Genomic DNA, 18,381 nt, shown 5'->3' on the forward strand with positions numbered 1-18,381 from the left:
AGGCTCTGTGCGCCGCGCCCTCTGGCGGCTGAGAGGACTCGATTCAGGATCACGGGCGCAGGCTTAAGGAAGGGCTCCGGCTGAGGCTGATCCACTCTCTTCAACTTCCACCCGCCTCCCTCCAGCTTTGCAACTTTTCCTCACTTTTGGTGGATACTGCTGCGTAGCACCGTTAAGTGAAGGAAGCAGTGCTCTTCCCAGACCATCTGGCCTCCGTGTGTCTCCCGAGGGAAGCCAGGACTAGGGTCGGTCAAGTGGAGGAGCCCTCCACCTCCATATCCCATTCCCGTTCCACTTCAAGGACACTGGGAACAACATCTTTCACAGTGAACTGCTGGTTCACTGAAGGCTTGGAGGGAGCCAGTGCTCTAGTTTATCTATCACATGGCTAGTTGTTGCATTCCACTGATGTTTATTGAATGCCTATTCTGTGTTGGCCACTGTTCTAGGGGAGGGACACAGTAATCAAATAATCAGTGTCATAAATGTATAATTACAGACTAAATACTTTGTGAGAAAGGAACAATGCTCAGCATTAAACAGCCTCCTTTTGTTGAGGGAGCAAGTTGGCTGACCTAGGTTCTGAAAAGTGAGGATGAAATTGTTCAGCTCCAACAATAGCAATAACCAGGCCAAAAGATAGGAAGTATCCAGCATTTCTTCACTTGCCTGCATACCTGGCAGAAGGCATGTGCTAGGTTTCAAGAGAGTCCAGCAGAGAAAGACTGCAGGGTACTGAGCATTTTAAATGAATTGTCCCATAAAATTCTCACAGTAATTCTAAGAGGTAGGTGATACTATTATTCCCATTTTACAGATGAGGAAATTGAAGCCATAGGGTGTTAAACAATTTGCCCAATGCTGCTAGTATTTAGTGGAGTCAGGATACAAACACGGGTGATCTGACTCCAGAGCTTGGGTTCCTTTACCATTATATGATATGATTGTGTGGCCTGGTAATTATAATAGCTAACAATTACTGAACAGTTATTATATGCTAGGTATTTTCCTAACTACCTTACATACTACCTCCTTTAATCCTAACAACCCAAGTGGTATGTACATTTATTAGTGTTTAACGGGCGAGAAAACTGAGGCACGAGAGGCCTTAAATTCACTTACCCAAAGTCACACCAGTGGTTATTTTGTGGAGCTGGAATTTGATCCCAGGTAGTTTAACACCACAGCCTTGCACTTAACCACAAATCACACAAGGGAAGCAGGAGCATCTGCAGGGTTGAGGATGATAAGGAGTCAGAATTGGGCAAGGACTCAGGAGGAGGTGTCAGTGGATTAGGGCTAAGGAACCATGACAGCTTGGGGTCTCCTGCTTGCATAACCCTCCAGAAACACCCATAGGTTCAGAACTGACTTTCTGATCAGCTCTATTTTGTTGGACGGTCTCTGGGAATGAGATAATAAAAACATTACCACTGCCTGCTACATTTCCTAAAAGTTTCTTTGCCAAACAGCCAGGCTGTAGGCTCAGACCATTTCCTTCTTCTCTCCAGGCTGTTACACCGTCTTACTGGGCTTTGAGGAGTTTCTAGAGGTTTTTGATGTTAGTACCATGGAAATATGAAGACAGTGAACATGGCCCCTCTTAGTCTAATCAACCTTAGTTCTTTCTATCACACCTTTATGTGGCATGGCTTTGGTTTAGATTCCTTCACCAATCCTGGTCTCTGGTTTGGACATGCTCCTGCTTATTGATTTCCCCTAAGATGAGGAACTCAGAATTGAACACAGGACTCTACATGTGGCCTGGCCTCGCAGAGTAAGTGGTTGTTCACTTTCCTATGTCTAGATATTGGCACTATTTGGGTGCAGTCCTTCCATCACCTGGACAAGTCTGTGAGGAGAGTGCACATGGGCAGAGGGTGAAGACTCGCCTAGTTTTACTTTCCCCTCTCCCTTGTCCTGCTCTCCCTTGTCTAGATCCCCCATCAACGCCGAGTCTCCACCCCCAGAAGGACCTTGAGAAGGAACAGGGCATGTGACAACAAATAGCATCTGACTGATGAAAAGGGGAGGGAAGGCAAATGTCTGTGACCAACTCTCAGGCAGGCCACTGGAGCAGCTATTCAGAGGTGACTAGTGAAAGGATATAAATTGTCAATAAAATAGAGAGACCATACAACACTTGCTGCCCCTTTATCTTGTGTGGACGTGAGGATTAACTAGTCTACTATCCTACAAAATACTTTAAAAAATATATCCTGTTCCCTTAAAAATTCTGACGGACTTCTTCTAGTGGGATTTATGATCTGTTCCTACATACAGCGCCTGGGGCAAGTAAATATGGCAGTGGCTGACGTGTCAAGATGGGCAAGCAGATCAGTCACCAGGGGCTCTGTGGCCATCCTGGTCTACAGCCAGTACTGTCTGCATTTCCTAGGAGAGTCCTCTGGGAGAAGATCGCTGCTAGAACATAGGCTAGGAGGTGGCTGATGAAACATTCAGGTTTCAGGTAACACACCTAGTCTAGTTTATTATTTTACAAGATTAAAGAGAAAGTTGTAAATTAAGAGTGAATCCTTGAGGCCGAATCTAAAATGGAGAAAATCAACATCCACAGAAAACGGGAAGGACACAAGTCAGTATGTGGGCTTACATTCGGACATTTTTATCTGTAGAAAAAATGCTTTCTTAGAAAATGACTCAGCAGGGGGAAGTCTTGTCTCTACCTCTGTCAGGATCTGTACTTTGGGGTCCCTTCGTGAACACTCTCCATCCTTCACTAGCAAGTTCAACCGTGTGGCCTTGAGTCTCTGCCTTAGAGGATATGAGAAGCTAAAGACGCCCTTCCTCGCCAGTCCCTTTGTTTTGTCTCCACATGTCTGCATTTCTCCTCTTTTCTGTAAGTCTCCACTGTCCTTTAGGGATGCCAGCCTTTTACCTCGGGGAGGTCGGCCTGAGGACGTGTCTGCTCAACCCAGCCCAGTCTAGAGTCTCAGTGGCCCCAGTAATGTTGAGGAGGGTTCTTTCAGAGCAGACTCAAGAAGTCCCAAGCAAATGAAGGGCGGGGACAGCTGGGGCGGGGAGTGGAATAGGGACAGCAGCAGGGAACCAGATACCATGCTGCTGAGAAGAAGAAAAAAAAGACATTGGTTTAAGTCAGGAAACAAAAAAAGGGAACTGAGTGGCTGTGAAAGGGTGGGGTTTGCTCAGACTGTCCTTCCTCTCTGGACTGTAAGAATATGTCTCCAGGGCCAGTGTCTTCTGAGATCGAGTCCCACCTTCAAAGTCCTGGCATCTCAATGCATCCGGGAAGCTACCTGCATTAAAGTCAGGACTGAGGTGGGTCTGGGGCATGGCAAGGGCTGGGCAGCAGCAGCAAGTACCTTTCGTGGGACCTTGGGACCCTTGAAGGCCAGATAGAAAGCGTGGCTGGTGCCATGTAGTCTGCTGGAGGAGGAGGCTGGCAGAGGGTGGGAGTGTCATCAGCACAAGGCCCTGACAGTCTCTTCAGATGATCAGAAGGGGCTGGAAGGGTCCTTTCTGAGGAGGTTGTGGGGGGAACAAGAAGAGAAAAAAGCGCTATGAGGTGACCATCTGAACAGGTAGCAGATGTTGGAAAGAGGCACCTCTGCACAATTTGGCAGAAAAGTAAGATTTATTGCCGGTGGCAAAATAAGCCAGGATAAAAATAAGCCCTTTGGTCAAATATTGCCGGAAGACCCAAAATGGATATGTGTGTCAATGAGACCCTTAGAAGAAGGAATTTTTAAGAGGCAGATTGTCTGAGAAAATGGTCAAAGCTCACGTGCCACAATAGGCTTTTGAGCTCTGTAAGCTAAGGAAAGGTGAAACCAGGGTGTAAAGCCTCAGGCTGCATCGAGCCAACATTGCTGGGATCAGAGCTGGCTTGTTGGAAGGACTGTGTAGGCCAGCCTCGTGGTAACAGTGGGTAAGAGGCTGGGCCAGAGAAAAGCAGCCTCGGCCTCAGCCCAGACAGTGTGGCCAACCCCTGAGGTCGCGGGGAAGCTTTTTCCTATTACCATTGCCTGCCATGTGCACGGCTCTCTTTTCTCTAGGCTTCATCATTTTCTTCTCTCCTTTGCTCTCCTCTCCTCCTCTCCATCCTCCTCCTTCCTCTACCTGTATCCCCTCTTCTTTATCCCCTCCTTTATTTTGTTCATTACCATCCCTGAAACAGAGTCAGTGCTTAATAAATAATTGTGGAATTGCATTGAATTATTCTTGCCCCTTTCTTCCCCTCCTGTTTTCCCTTTTCCCTTTCCCCCTACTTGCCTAGTGCCTTCCTCATAGTATTGTTGTGAGCAGTAAGTGTGTTAATCTATGTAAAGTAGTTAAAATAGGGCCCAGCAATAGTCAGTGCTCCTATCTCACTGTTTGCTATTATTATTATTCTGCCTGAGACCTGCCAAGGTCCCCAGAGGACCTGCCTAGAATAAATAGTGTGGCATTTAAAATAAAAGGGATTGCTGGGCCTGACCAAGACATCCTTGGGTGAGCTGCTGGACCTCCAAATGGAATCCTTGTCCAGTTTCCTGGCCCCTCAGCTCTCCAAGCTCAAAGTCTCTATCTCATGCTGTTTGTTTCCAGAGGCAGGGCAGCAGCAAAGCCCAGAGGCAGAGGTCTATACAGCTCAGGGGTTATCTTCTGTGCTGTTAGTTGTGTGCTGGTTCTGCTCCTTCCCTCATTTTGCATGCCAAGCCCCTGACCAAGGGTGCTACAGCCGCTTGGAGCCTCAGATATTTGATAAAACAATGTCACCTACCAAATAAGCCACAAAATGCAAATACCCTAAACAATCTAATGCATTCTACTGAAACAGGATCCCTTAGTGTTAGCCCCGTCTGGTCTATTCTGACCCCTTTTATATTCAGAATATTTAAACTAGCTGCTTGCATTAAAGTCCAAATTCCTGTGGCTTATGGCTAGTGATGTATTTGTTTAGAATCTTTTGTAAACGCCTCATGTTGAGAACTAGTGCAACTTTCCATCCACTTCTAGGGTCTTGGTGCAATGTAAAATTATCATCAGTATGATTTACTATTTCCATTCGAGCAAATTTCCTATAGAGAGTTTCCTTTCAGTGGACTAGACCCATACCAGGAAGTGACTTAGGTATAAGGGGAAGATATGGCTTTTGAAAACCAGTTTGGGTGTTCTTCAAAGGGTCACCAGATGCCTGCTGCTTTTTGCCCGTGGATGCCATGCCGATATCCGATTTCTAGCTCCTGCGAATAAGGGAGAGCTAGAATTTTCAGTGAGGCAGTGCTCAGTAAGAAGCTAGAGACAGACCTTGACCTAATTCACTCCAAAGCTGCTGGGTTATGCAAATGAAGTCTTCAGGGGAGGGGGATAGAGAACTCCTCTGAGGACCCTGAAACAAATGGGCCACGTGTCACTTTCAGTTTCTCTGGAGGTTCCTGTGCACTGACTGAGGGTGTTGGGAGAGCATTCGAAACACAAAAGCCTTGATCCCAGGCTTTCCACCTCCCTCTGGGAGAGCCATCGCCACATGCCTTAGGGTTAGCATCAGTTAGCTGAACTTCAAGGAGAAACTCTACTCACTGCCTTGACTCCCAGAAATGAAAATGAACTATAGTCTATTAACTCATCCTTACATATCTGTCTGTAATAGAAACAGTAAAAAAAAAAACTGATTAGAATTGGAGCAGAAAAGAGACAAAAGTGTGGGAAAAGCAGGCTCTCCAAAACTGCTATTTGGAGTGGAAATTGGTTACAGTGTTTCTGGAAACTATTTTGTCAATATATTTCAAAATTCAAAATGTACAAACTTTTTGACTTGGTAAATGATGCTTATATAGAGATCCTAATATCATGGGAAAATAATCAGGAGTAACATTAAACAGGAACTTTAGATATTTTGAGGACAATATGTTTTGGATGGATGGATGGATGGATAGATGGATACTTAGACAGATAATGTTAAGAAAAATAAGCAAACTACAAATAGTACGTGCAATATGATCTCAAATATAGTCAGAAAAATGCAGAGAAAATGAATGGAAGGAAATATGCCTAATATTAATCTCTGGATAATGAGCTTATAATTGATGTTTTCTTTTTAATATCCCTGTACTTAAAACATTTTCTATAATGAACATGTGTTATTGTGATATTGACGGAAAAAAATAAAAAGTTTAAACCAGGGAAAACAAAAACTAAATTGAAAAAGAAGGCCAAAGGGTCACACAAGTCCAGAGTGAAAGACGGACAACCCAGCAGTCACCCTCAGAGCAGAGGAACAATGCTGAAAGTATTACCACCAACCTGATGCTCAGTGTAAACTTGCAGATTCGCTATCTGGCACTCCTTTCATCATTACTTGGCCAGAATCTATTGTCTCTAGTGCAGGGCAGAAGAGATGACAGACCCAGAAGTTTCCAAAACCACAGAAGAAAATTGTAAAATGTTAACAACATGAAATGCTGAAGAAGACCAGAGCACCAAGACCTCTTAGAAATGATTACAGTAGATGAGAATTTCCCTGGTTAGCCAGCAGCCAGAAAACTGATTTTGCTGGAAGTCTTCACCACAAATTTGGGCACCTGTAGCACTGACCCTGAAACTTATCATGAACTAATTAGCTTTCATTAGGGCCTGAACAGAGCTTCTTGGGAACTTAACAAGAGTAATTATGGCTCTTCGTTGCTATGGGTACGATATTTTAATGACGACTTCTCTTCTGGTTCCAAGACTGGGGAATTCTCAATCAAAATCTCAATCAAAACCTGAGAGATGCTTCTTGGGCTTGAGAAGAGATTTTTAGTAGGCCTATCAGTTATACTCTACTCTAATGAGAGGCCATTGATAAGTCTACCAGATTTCATAGTAAAGCCTCAGGAAGATGGGACTAAAAAAGGAACAAGGGATTACACGAAGTGTATAGTCCAACACATAAGCCGGACCTGGGTTTGCCACGTTGTCTAAGTAACTGAGAATTCATTCTGAGAGTGGAAAACTATGACCACATGTACAAGATTGTTCATGGTAGCATTATTTATAATTGAAAACAAACAACCTAAATATCCATCAGTAGGAGAATGGATAAATAAATTGTGATGCATTCATCATATAGAATACTGATACATATCAAAATGAATTAAAATGTGTGAACTAGAGCTGCCAAGATAAATAAATCATAAGAAATGAGAAAAATTGAGAAAAAAAGTAAGATGCTGAAGAGTATGTAACACATATTAAAATGTGAAACATGTAAACCAATACTAAATGTCTTTTTTGGATACTTACATATGTAGTAATTATATAAAAACATGCCTAGGAATGATAAATGCCAAATTCCAGATATTGGTAACCTCTGTGGAGGGAGGGAACTAAGATTGTGGAAGAGTACACAAGGGTGTTTTGACTGTATGGATAGTATTTCATTTCTAACAAAACACCAGAAACAAAATGGCACAATGTTAGGATTCTATACAGCTAAGTGGTGAGCACATGAGTGTAATGTTATTCTCTTTACTTTCTGCCTATTTGCAATATTTCACAATATAAAAGACAGTACATTCAAGGAAACTTTTATATTCACAGTAAGCAATAACAACCCTAGAATAAAGAGTTGGTGTTCCACCTAAACACTTTGCCTTCATCCCATTAACAATGAAAAATCCTGAAGGAAAAAGCAGCTGGCAACTCTAGAAGTCGACCAGTTAAACAAGATCTCCTTATAGAGGATTTAAAGGAAAATGTAAGAAAACCTTGGCAGAACTGAGAAGAATCCTCATGTGGGAAAAAGTACTGTTGTCAGTTAAGAGAGACATATCATCCTTTCTAGCCAGAGGAATATTGCAGAGGAAAGTGCCCCTGGATCCTGAATTCTCTCTTACTTATCCCCTGTACTTAACCACCATTTCCTCCTTTGCCAAATGTTCTTAGAAGATGGAGAGGGGTCTGTCCCCAATGCTCTTTGCTGATAGCCATGGGGAATAACAGGGTACTGAGGTGGATGGCATCACACTTCGTTGAAGGCAAAAAAAAAAAAAACTCTCTGGGAGGCAATGAGGTACAACAGAAACAACAAGGGTGTGGGGTCACAAATGGATAAGGTTGGGCCAGTCACATAGCCTCCATGAGTCTCATTTTCCTCATCTGTTTGCCATGAGGAATAAATGAAAGAATGTGTGTAAAATGTCTGATGGATGGACTGCACTGGGAGAAGCATGAGTTCCCTTCCATTCCCCTGGGGAGAAAAGGGAATGGCTAGAATCTTGCTGGACTATTATGTAATGCTTTAAAGGAGAAATAAACACAAAACACAGCTTATTGGATATTTTGGCTTAATAGTTATTTGAACCATGACTATTTCTAACTAGCTTCTCCTGGACCCTTCCCAGTCATAGACAGACTGTGTCATTTTCTGATTTTTCTCTGGTGTTTTCCCTAATAGTGTTTTGTTTTGTTTTATTAATAATAGCCAATTTTTAAAAAATAAATTTATTTATTTATGGCTGCGTTGGGTCTTTGTTGCTGCACGCGGGCTTTCTTTAGTTGCGGCGAGTGGGGGCTACTCTTTGTTGTGGTGCGTGGGCTTCTCATTGTGGTGGCTTCCCTTGTTGTGGAGCACGGGCTCTAGGCGCACGGGCTTCAGTAGTTGTGGCACACGGGCTCAGTAGTTGTGACTCGCAGGCTCTGTAGTTGTGGCGCACGGGCTTAGTTGCTCCACGGCATGTGGGATCTTCCTGGACCAGGGCTCGAACCTGTGTCCCCTGCATTGGCAGGCAGATTCTTAACCACTGCACCACCAGGGAAGTCCCCCTAGTAGTGTTTTATCTTAGCATGAGCAAAGATAGGAGCCAAAGGTGGTTTAGTTTACCGATTCTGCAAGTGCTATTTACATTAACTCCTTGGCATAGTGCAGTTTGTAAAGTGGCTGAACTCTTACTACTAAGCATTCTTTTTTGGAATTCTACTGCTCCACAAAGAGCTGCGAGGCTGCAAAAGGTGGCCGTGTGAAAATCTTTGCATTTGTAGTTTAATAAAGAGAACATTATAGCACTGGAACTTTATACTTTAAATGAAGAGCTCTGTGTGTGTCTCTCTAGTCTTTCTTCTCCCCCTCTTTCTTTCTCTATGTGAAGTGTGTGTGTGTGTGTGTGTGTGTGTGTGTGTGTGTGTGTAATATTCATGTCACTTCCGTTTCCACCCCCAACCCCACCACTTGAGTGAGGTGCAGGGTCAGCCCTCACTGTGCATCTTTTGTGGTCAAATTGACTCTGTGGGCTGCTGAAATTGTTAGAAAAAAATTAGGACCTTTCACAATAAGTACCCAAAGAAGCTGCAACTATCCTCTAAAGCAGAGTGTCCATTACACACCAACCTTCAGGAAGACATAAAAGCAGATGCCTCTCCTTTCACATTAGTGGTGGATGGACTAATGGTGACTAAGGAAGAACTACCACATTTTCAGGCTGTGTGTGCCTGGAGTGGATCACAAGGAATGGGGGAAAGCAATCAAAGAGGGAGCAACCAGGCCATGGAAATCCCAGCAGTCCTCCAGCTCAATGATCTAGAAGTAGAGGCCATTTCACCCCATGCTCAGAGGGGCAATGGCTAGTGAGAGGCTTATTTACTTCCTCATACTTAGACCAGCACTAAACCCTACCCCAACACAGACACTTAAAAGAGAGGAAGGCTTCCTCCTGTACAAACTGGATTTGTTCTAAAAAAGAAAAAGAACAGAGGCAGCTTCCAGAAGGACCTGTCCTATAGGAAATAAGAGCAGACGCCAAGACTGAAGCAGATGCTGGATCTGAACAGGGGAGTGTATCCACCAAGAGCTTGCAACAAAACTAAAGGTAAAACGATGGGTGTGCTTTACTCAGCTAAAAGAGGAACAACTGGATGTGGTTTGTTTGGATGCTTCTGATCCAATTTACTGGTCATGCTACTGAATTTCTTTAGGGTATTATTTTGTCTTCTCTAAGTTGAGTCTTTGGTTGTGAATAGGTACTTAATTGGAATTCACCATGGGAACAAATGTGATATTAGTACAGGGATCTCGATGAGTTGGCAGTTCCTGAGAATAGACTATTATTACTTGGTTACCACTACTTCTGAGTAAATGAAAAACCTTAATGTTAGAAGAAATCTTTTGGGGGTTTGAGCTGAATCTGAATGCTAGATAAAACTCTAGTTGGTTGCAAACTCTTATCAGTTTGTCACTCCTGTGAGAGATGATTTAAACTGGGGAGTCAGGGAAGAGAGCAGCTGTGTGGAGGGTGTAGGGAAAAGTTTGCTCCTTTGCCCAATTTTCTCAAAAGATCATTTATAAAAAATTGAACAAGTCTACCACCAGAAAACGGTGGCATCCACATGATGAATAAATAACAAAGTGATCATTCTGAACATCCCTGGTGTTCCTGTAATCTATTTTTGTCTCCTCAGTACAATAATAGAACATTTTACACCACAGGAAAGAGCAAAATAATGGTGTGGATAGCCTCAGGCTTTGATAAGAAACCATTCCCTTGCTTTCCTGGTGTGAGAAGTAACCTATGCTTGACAAGTACAAAAAACTACTTACTTTATTCTGCTTCCATGGTGCCACCAAAACCATAAGGAGCTTAGTTTAAAAAAAAAAAAAACCTACACCCTTCAGGAAAAAACTTACCTCCAACAAAACTTGAGGGAGAAGGGGCTGGTGATTTGGTGATTTTTTTCAGTATTTTTTTAGTGCTCTATTTCTGTGACAGTATTTCTATTTTCACTTTATCTTTCTAACGAAGGTTTGGGTTGGTAATAAAAGATAGTGCATTTAAGTGAATAACTGTGTGTTTTGTGTGAATAAAAAAACCAACGGTGACTTTTTGTAACTTTCTTTGCCTTTCTGTATTTCAGTTACCTAAACTGAATCTTTCTGAAGTACTGTAAGTTTGGAGAGGCTAAACAAGTTACTTTTCATAAATGATCAGAGAGAGCATCTATAAGATTAAGACAGTTGCATCACTTTTGCATGATGCTGTCTGAAAGAACTAATCTAAGCAAAAAGGAAGGGAAAATCAAAAACAAAACAAACCAATTACCTCTCAAAAATTGTTTTTCAATTTTAGAACAAAGCTTCTATCCTTTGTAGCTCAGCCAGAGGGTGATGGGCAAAATTAGTTGGGTGGCAGTTAGTATATGTCCATAACTGCAGGTGCAGCCTCTGTATCCTTATTAGACCCCTTGGTTACAGACCCCAGTGGGACAATGTATGAAAAATTACACTCACTGTCTAGGAAACTGGGAACTGAAAGTCCAATATCTGCCTCAGTGGAGTTCTGGCACCTGCATTATCCCTTCTGGGGATATAAGGGTCAACAGCTGCACAGAGACTTTTACTGTTCACAGATTCTGCACGTATCATAAAAGGGTGGTTAGTGTAGAGCTGCCTCTAGACATTACCAAGCACATGGGTACATATCACTTGATATCCAGAGCATTCCATTGCCTTATACAAGAACCCAGTTTATATGAACTCATGATGTAGAATCAATCACCCCACTTCGATGTGCATCCATTATACCTGAAAACTGGCAGAAATGGGTGCTATGGAAGGAGGACGTCAAAGTAAGAAGGTTCTTTGTTAGCTCTGAACATTTCTGTTCCATTTGAAACTAGGTGGCTAGGCTGAGGGGGAACCAGGAGGGATGAGGTTCAATGTGCTGGGTCCTCAAGAACTTTCATTATCAACAGCACCCAGTGAGCTCCAGAAAGAAGAAGCTATGGCTGCAGTGATATTGGAGAGCATCTTTCTGAAGCGATCCCAGCAGAAAAAGAAAACATCACCTTTAAACTTCAAGAAGCGCCTCTTTCTCTTGACCGTGCAAAAACTTTCCTACTATGAGTATGACTTTGAACGTGGGGTGAGTTTCTGTGCTGTGAAACCTGAGTTTTAAGGACTTGGCCTTAGATCTGCCTTGGGGGGAGGTAGATCCTTTTTGGTTTGAAGGGGTAGGTGGAAGGGACCCAAGTACACTTCAAACTCAGCAAAATGTTTCCTAGCCCAGAACTAGCTACAGACATACTGGAGCAAAAATTCAAAGGTGCTAAGAAGCTATGGGGAAAATCTCACCATGGATTCTTGCAGTTGGTGAGCACTCATTAAATGATTGTTGAGAATGAAATCCAAGACTTGGAAATTGCTTCCTTATTTTTTATGTTAAAGGCACACAAAGTCATCCACTCTTCTATAGTGTTTGCCCTCCATCTGGTAGTCAAAAAAGGTTAGGTTAATAGATCTGGAAGTTGTTTGGGTTTTGTTTGTTCGTTTTTTCAAAATGACAGGTCCTGATATAGAGTGTGGGTGTCACCTCTCTGTGTTGAATGATGAGATAGCGAAATCTAATCATCTGGTTGCTTAATCGCTCTTAATCTTTCTCCATTTTCTTCCTCATTCTCTTTCTCAGAGAAGAGGCAGTAAGAAGGGTTCAATAGATGTTGAGAAGATCACCTGTGTTGAAACAGTGGTTCCTGAGAAAAATCCTCCCCCCGAAAGACAGATTCCGGTGAGCAGAGGCCATTGTTAGAACTGGGCATGGGGGGCGGGGGCAGGAGGGTTGCAGTTAAGAAACTTGGAACACTTCAATTCTCTGTAAATAAACCTGTGATGCTGTGCAGTGTGGGACACATAAAGCTCCCATATATGTTCTTCACTCTGCCACATATTGGTTATGCTGAGTCTCAGCGTCTTTTCCCCAGATGCAGAACAACTCACTTAATCTGGAAAACTTGTAACGCCAATCTTAAGATGATATCACATCAAGTTTTCAAACTGATCAGAGATGATTCGTTTTACTCCCTCAGTCACCAGGATCAGATTTACAAGCTTGAGTTAGTCTGAAAGCCAGAACTCTAGGGCTCTGAGTCATGAGATTCTTTAGTAGCTCACTGTTTCTTCTCTCATTTCCCAGAGCCTCTCGAGGACATAACGTCTACTGATTTCCTAGTTGATTTTTTTAAATATCATTTTTTTCCTGATGTCAAGAGTAATGCGTATTTATTATAGAAACTTTGAAAAATACAAAAAAAGCACAAAAAAGAAGATAAAATCATGCATAATCTCATTATTCAGCTAAAACAACTATTAACATGTTCGTGTATGGACTTAACAGATGTTTTTCTCCATTAACAACACATACACTCACACGAATATATATGTTATATATTTAAAACATAGAATCATATTATACTACACATCTTACTTTGCAACCTACATTTTCAATTTAACAATATAAACTTTTCCCCATAACAATAGATACCCTTTGATAAAATGATTTTAATGACTGTATAGTATACCCTATCATGGATACATTGTAATTTGTTTAACCAATCTCCTATTACTAGACATTTGTTTCCAATTTATTTGATATCATAAATCATGTTGAAAGGAACATTCTTGCATACATCTTTATGTACTTTTGTTATTCTTTTCTTTATAATAACTTCCTAGGAGTAATATTTTGTTCTTTTCTTTATGAAATCTGTATGCTTTGATTATTTTTATAGTTTTATTCTATTTAATTTTGTAGAAGTAGAATTTGAATATCATATACACCTACAAGCTCTGTATGACAGTATCTATTCCTCTACATTCCTTCCAACGCCAGATATTTTAAATATTTGTTAATTTGAAAGCCAAGAAAAATGATACTTCATTGCTGACTTATTTTGCAATTTTTTTGTTACTCATAAGGTTGGACAATTATATGGCTACAGCTCATTTATATTTTTCCATTTGTGAATTCCTGTTAATTTTTGGCCGGTTTTTCTATTGAAATGTTTACCTTACTCCTAGTACTTTTTAAGAGATCTAGATATGTTAACTTTAACTATAATATATGTTGAAAATATTTTTCCAGTTTCTCATTTATCTTTGAATTTTGTTTATACTTGTCTTTTTTAACCATAGTGGGTTTTAAAGTCTATGTCAGCAAATTAGCTCATCTTTCTCTTAATGGTTCTAACTTTTAGCATTATATTAGAAAGGCCTTGCCTCTCACAAAATTATGTAAATAGTTATGTTCTTTTCTGTTAGTCATAGTTTCATTTTTTTATATAAAGCTCTTGAATCCATCCAGAATTTACGTTGGTGTATGGTGTGAAATAGCTACCTTAACTACTCGCCCCCCACCTCTGACAATATTAGTGGTTAAATGTTTGTCCCAGCATCATTTATTGATTAACCTCCCTTTTCTCAATAGTTTGAGATACCTGAGATTTTTTTTTGAATGAGTATGTGCTGGATCCTATGGATATGTTTCCCTACTGGGATATAGGAAGCAATCACTAAGGATTAGCATTGTCCATGCAGGAGAGCCTTCTGGAACCACTGCAAAAGACTCCCAGTACCTAGGGAAATCCAGAAAAGAGCAATGCATCAACCAATAACTATGATTTCTTCTGTCACTGCAGAGAAGGGGAGAAGAGTGCAGTGAAATGGAGCAGATTTCAATTATTGAAAGGTTCCCTTACCCCTTCCAGGTAAGGTATTTTCTCTCACTAGCTCACAAAGGGACCTGTAATATAATCGTTAGGGATGGCATGGGCTGTGAGTGTTTGCTTTTCTGTTTTTCCAATCAAACATAGTTTCTTTTAGTCTCTACACCTCAAAGAGAATCCATAATGGCACTAATCCTATTATGGTGTGTCTTGTCTATGGCAATGGCATTGAGAAAGATGCTCTGTTTGTTAAGTGAGCATTTCACTTCCTTCTGGTTCTGCCTATCTGTCTAATGGTGGTCAGTCATGTGGGTTGAAAAGACAGAAGAGGGGAGGGAAGGAGTAGTATTAGGAAGTTCGGTGTAGGGAAGGCTTATTAGACTTACATATAAACTTAAATTCTATTCTAGTCTGGAATAACTGAAGAGTCACATAGACATCTGTTTGGTAGATGCAATGTAAGCCATAAAAGAGAGCAAGAGCTTCAGATTCAATCTCTGATTTGGTTTGCTTATGTCCTGAGAACTCTGAGGCCACATGTCATGAATATAGCAGCCTCTGCAACAGTGAAAGCCAGAAAAGGAAGTGGAAAGTCTCAGGGGAGGGGGCTTTCTGTCATGGATTTATGAACACAGCAAGACTAACAAGCAAAAAGAAAAATGTGAAAGGATCTTGTTCATGTCCCTGACTGTAACAAAGTTTACAAAACCTGTGAAGGAGGGGTGTTTTAGACACAGTTTTTACTACCACTGTCTTTCAATAAGTTGATGTTTGACTGGGCTAGTGGATACTGGTAAATAGCAGATAATTCAAAATTAATTTACATTTGACTTTAGAATCCATTGTGATGTCTCTCAAGTCTGTAAGGGTTGGAATCACATCTTATATGTTTTGTACATCTCAATAACACCTAGCACAATGCCTTGTACATGTGTGGTGTTCAAAAAATACTGACTGATTTGATGACAATGCTTAATATATATTTCACTCTTTTGAAGTAGGTATGTAGTTCCAAACTTGGTTTATTTGGGCTAATATTGGCAAGGGGAGGCCACTAGGCAGTGGAGGGAAAATCATCCAAGAGTTAAAAATTTGCTCCATATTGACGAAGTGTATAATCCACATGTACTAATCAAGATTTGTTACATAAATCATTACTTCAATTATCTTCTATACAAACTCAAGGTTTAATAAGATCATAAAATATCCTTCATTGGATAAACAAAAATCTTGACTCCACCAAGGGCTGAAGATTATGAACTAAGTTTACACACAAATTGAAATACAAGTCAAGAGGACACAGGAGTATTCACAAAGCAAAGAGTTTCTAAGTCCTACATCACTGGATATGAATTGTTCAGGAATTCTTCAGATGGTTCACATAACCCCAGCTCCACTGCTCACTGAAGACCCTGCCTTTTTTTTGTTTTCCAGTATCATTATACAAAGTTGTAGCTTAAGATTCGTTCCTTCAAGGTCTTTTTATTTTCTGACTCCTAACTGCTGAAGTCTGTGTCCATTACCCCAGGTTGTATATGATGAAGGGCCTCTCTATGTCTTCTCCCCAACTGAAGAACTGAGGAAGCGTTGGATTCACCAGCTCAAAAATGGTGAGAATTATTTGGAAAATAAACTAGTTTCCAAAGAAAGAAGGAAAGGAAGGAAGGAGGAAGGAAAGAGAAAAGTTGGGAGAGAGGGAGAAAAAGAGAAAGGAGAGAGTAAGAAAAGAGAAAGAAAGAAAGAGAAAGAAAAAGGAAAGAAAGGAAAGAAAGAAGGAAAGAAAAAGGGAACAGGGAGGGAAGGAGAGAAGAAGAAAGGGAGAGAGGAAAAAAGAACGGATGGAAGAAGGGAGGTGAAAGAAAGAAGAAAGAGAGGAAGAAAGGAAGGAGGGAGAGAGAGAAGGGAGGAGAGAGAGAGAATGGGGGGAGAAATATTGCATTTTCTTCAATATTAATGATACAATTGAGTTCAATATTCCATCATACGAATAAAAGATCACATGCTAGACTAAGAGTTTCAACTCAGTTCTACCACTGTCTCTCTAATGCAATTTTGTAATTGTAGGCCCTTCCATTTCCCTATTTATAAAAGAGGTCCCATTCTTTACACCAATTACAAGGGGGGTATGGTGTGGCATTCAATGGTTATTTCAATATTTTGAATCCTAGGTATGAAATATGTAGTTCCAAAAAAATTAAATACATGATTATGAGAGTGCTTGGGGTCAGAGTAAAGAACCTGGTTCCAAGTCCTCTTCTACCACTAATAAGCTGGGTGACCTCTGGCAAGTAGGCCAACAAGCTTCTTTGAGGCTCAGGTTTTTCTTCTGAAAGAGGAATAATAATGGTGCCTACAGTACCTACCTCCAGGGTTGTCCTAAGGATCAGATGAGGTAAGGTATGTGAAAGCACATGGAGAACTGTAAAGCACTGTACAAGAAAGCACTGTACATCTTTTCATTGTGGATATTTTCCAAGGAACTATTTCATGGTCCTTGCTTTGTGAGGACCTCAACGTGAATATAGTTCAGTATTTCACACAGACCATACAGTGTGCTCAGATAAACTTGACTGTAAATGCTTACAGCACAGGATGCATGCACACATATTTGTGTGTATATATAGCCACATGTCAAGTGACTGAGAGATTAACTGGTTGAGTTGACATCAGGAAAGGCTGCCTAGAGAAACAGGAAGGATGGCAGACTGATAATGGCATGGTTGGGTTATTGCGTGACAGCCCTTTGTCTTAATAAACATTTAGACTCTGATATGCAGTGGCTGACTACACCAGCTTTGTTCACTCCCTTGAATGTAAGTCTGGCTAACATAAAAATCATCAAATCTTTCAAGCTGAAATAGGAGAGGAGAAAGAAAGAGAAGTGTCATTTACTTAGTTCTTTCTATGTGCCAGACACCAAGCTAGACACCTTGTATTTATTATCTCATTTAATTCTTACAGCAACCTTGGGCTAAAAACAGCAACTAACACTTAATGAGCACTAACTCTGTACCAGGCTCTGTGCCAAGTGCTTCAAACGGACTAGCACATTTAATCCTCTCAATAAGCTTATTAAGTATGTATTATTCCCCTATTTACAGATGAGGGAACTGAAGCTCAAAGAGGTTTAGTAAGTTGCTCAAGGGCACATAGCTAGTGAGTGGTGGAGCCTGGGTTCTTACTACACCCCTAGGTCTGTTTGACCCCAAAGCCTAAACTCATTGCATATTTTTGTGCTGCTTGGTTCTCAAGCCCAGAAACTGCACCTGTAGTTGGCTGCAAGATATTTTAGAGTAAGGCCATGTGAAGATTACAAATAGGTGATGTCTTGCACCACACAGTTCAGTTCTTGACATGTTTTGAAGTAAGAGGTCAGCTTTAGCCCTGGGAGTACAAAATGAGCAAACACTTCAGTAATGCTTATTATGATCCAAGATCTTCTCTAAATTCTTTACATATATTAACTCATTTCTTCTTCATATCAACCATATGAGGAAGTTATTTTCACCATCCCCATTTTAGAGATGAGAAAACAGAGGTATAGAGAGGTTAAATAACTGGCCCAAAGGCACTCATTTAGTAAGTGGCAGGGCCAGGCTTTGAACTCAGGCTCTAGAGTCTGTGCTCTAAATCAAGATGCTACCTCCAAGGCTGAGAAATATACACAGAGCTCTAGAGGGCATATATATTTGTACTTCTTTGGTTCTCTCCACTGTGCCTCATAAATTGCCCTGCACACAGAAAGGGACCAACAAATAGGTGTGTTAATTGATTTTTCTGCAAGAGTAAACAACTACCACCAACTTGGGATCCACATTGATGGACAGTTAGGATTTAGTTTGGAAATAGCGGAAGGTGGGACATACTAGCTGAGGGAGAAACCAGTTGTAGGTTAGCCCAACAAATATTTATTGAGTGCCCACTCTAGTGATAAGTTATCCCACTCTG

General features: G+C 41.1%; 1 protein-coding gene across 2 annotated transcripts in view; it reads left to right on the forward strand.

Annotated features, from left to right (window-relative positions):
- The first annotated feature begins 3,171 nt into the window (after window positions 1–3,171).
- Window positions 3,172–18,381, forward strand: part of BTK (Bruton tyrosine kinase) — a 28,410-nt gene continuing 13,200 nt past the window's right edge. Inside the window, exons 1-5 of one of the 2 annotated variants that reach the window (XM_022580768.2) lie at window positions 3,172–3,300; window positions 11,689–11,858; window positions 12,402–12,500; window positions 14,407–14,475; window positions 15,962–16,043. In XM_022580768.2, the coding sequence (XP_022436476.1) occupies window positions 11,718–11,858; window positions 12,402–12,500; window positions 14,407–14,475; window positions 15,962–16,043 (391 nt within the window). In that variant the 5' untranslated portion in view covers window positions 3,172–3,300; window positions 11,689–11,717. Of the gene's footprint in view, window positions 3,301–9,204; window positions 9,810–11,688; window positions 11,859–12,401; window positions 12,501–14,406; window positions 14,476–15,961; window positions 16,044–18,381 lie in introns of those variants that run through there. The other variant, XM_022580767.3, reaches the window with a different exon arrangement.

Source organism: Delphinapterus leucas, chromosome X (genome assembly GCF_059928025.1).
Source record: "Delphinapterus leucas isolate spDelLeu-1000000601 "Yukka" chromosome X, BTC_Dleu_Yukka2, whole genome shotgun sequence".
NCBI classification, from domain to species: domain Eukaryota; kingdom Metazoa; phylum Chordata; class Mammalia; order Artiodactyla; family Monodontidae; genus Delphinapterus; species Delphinapterus leucas.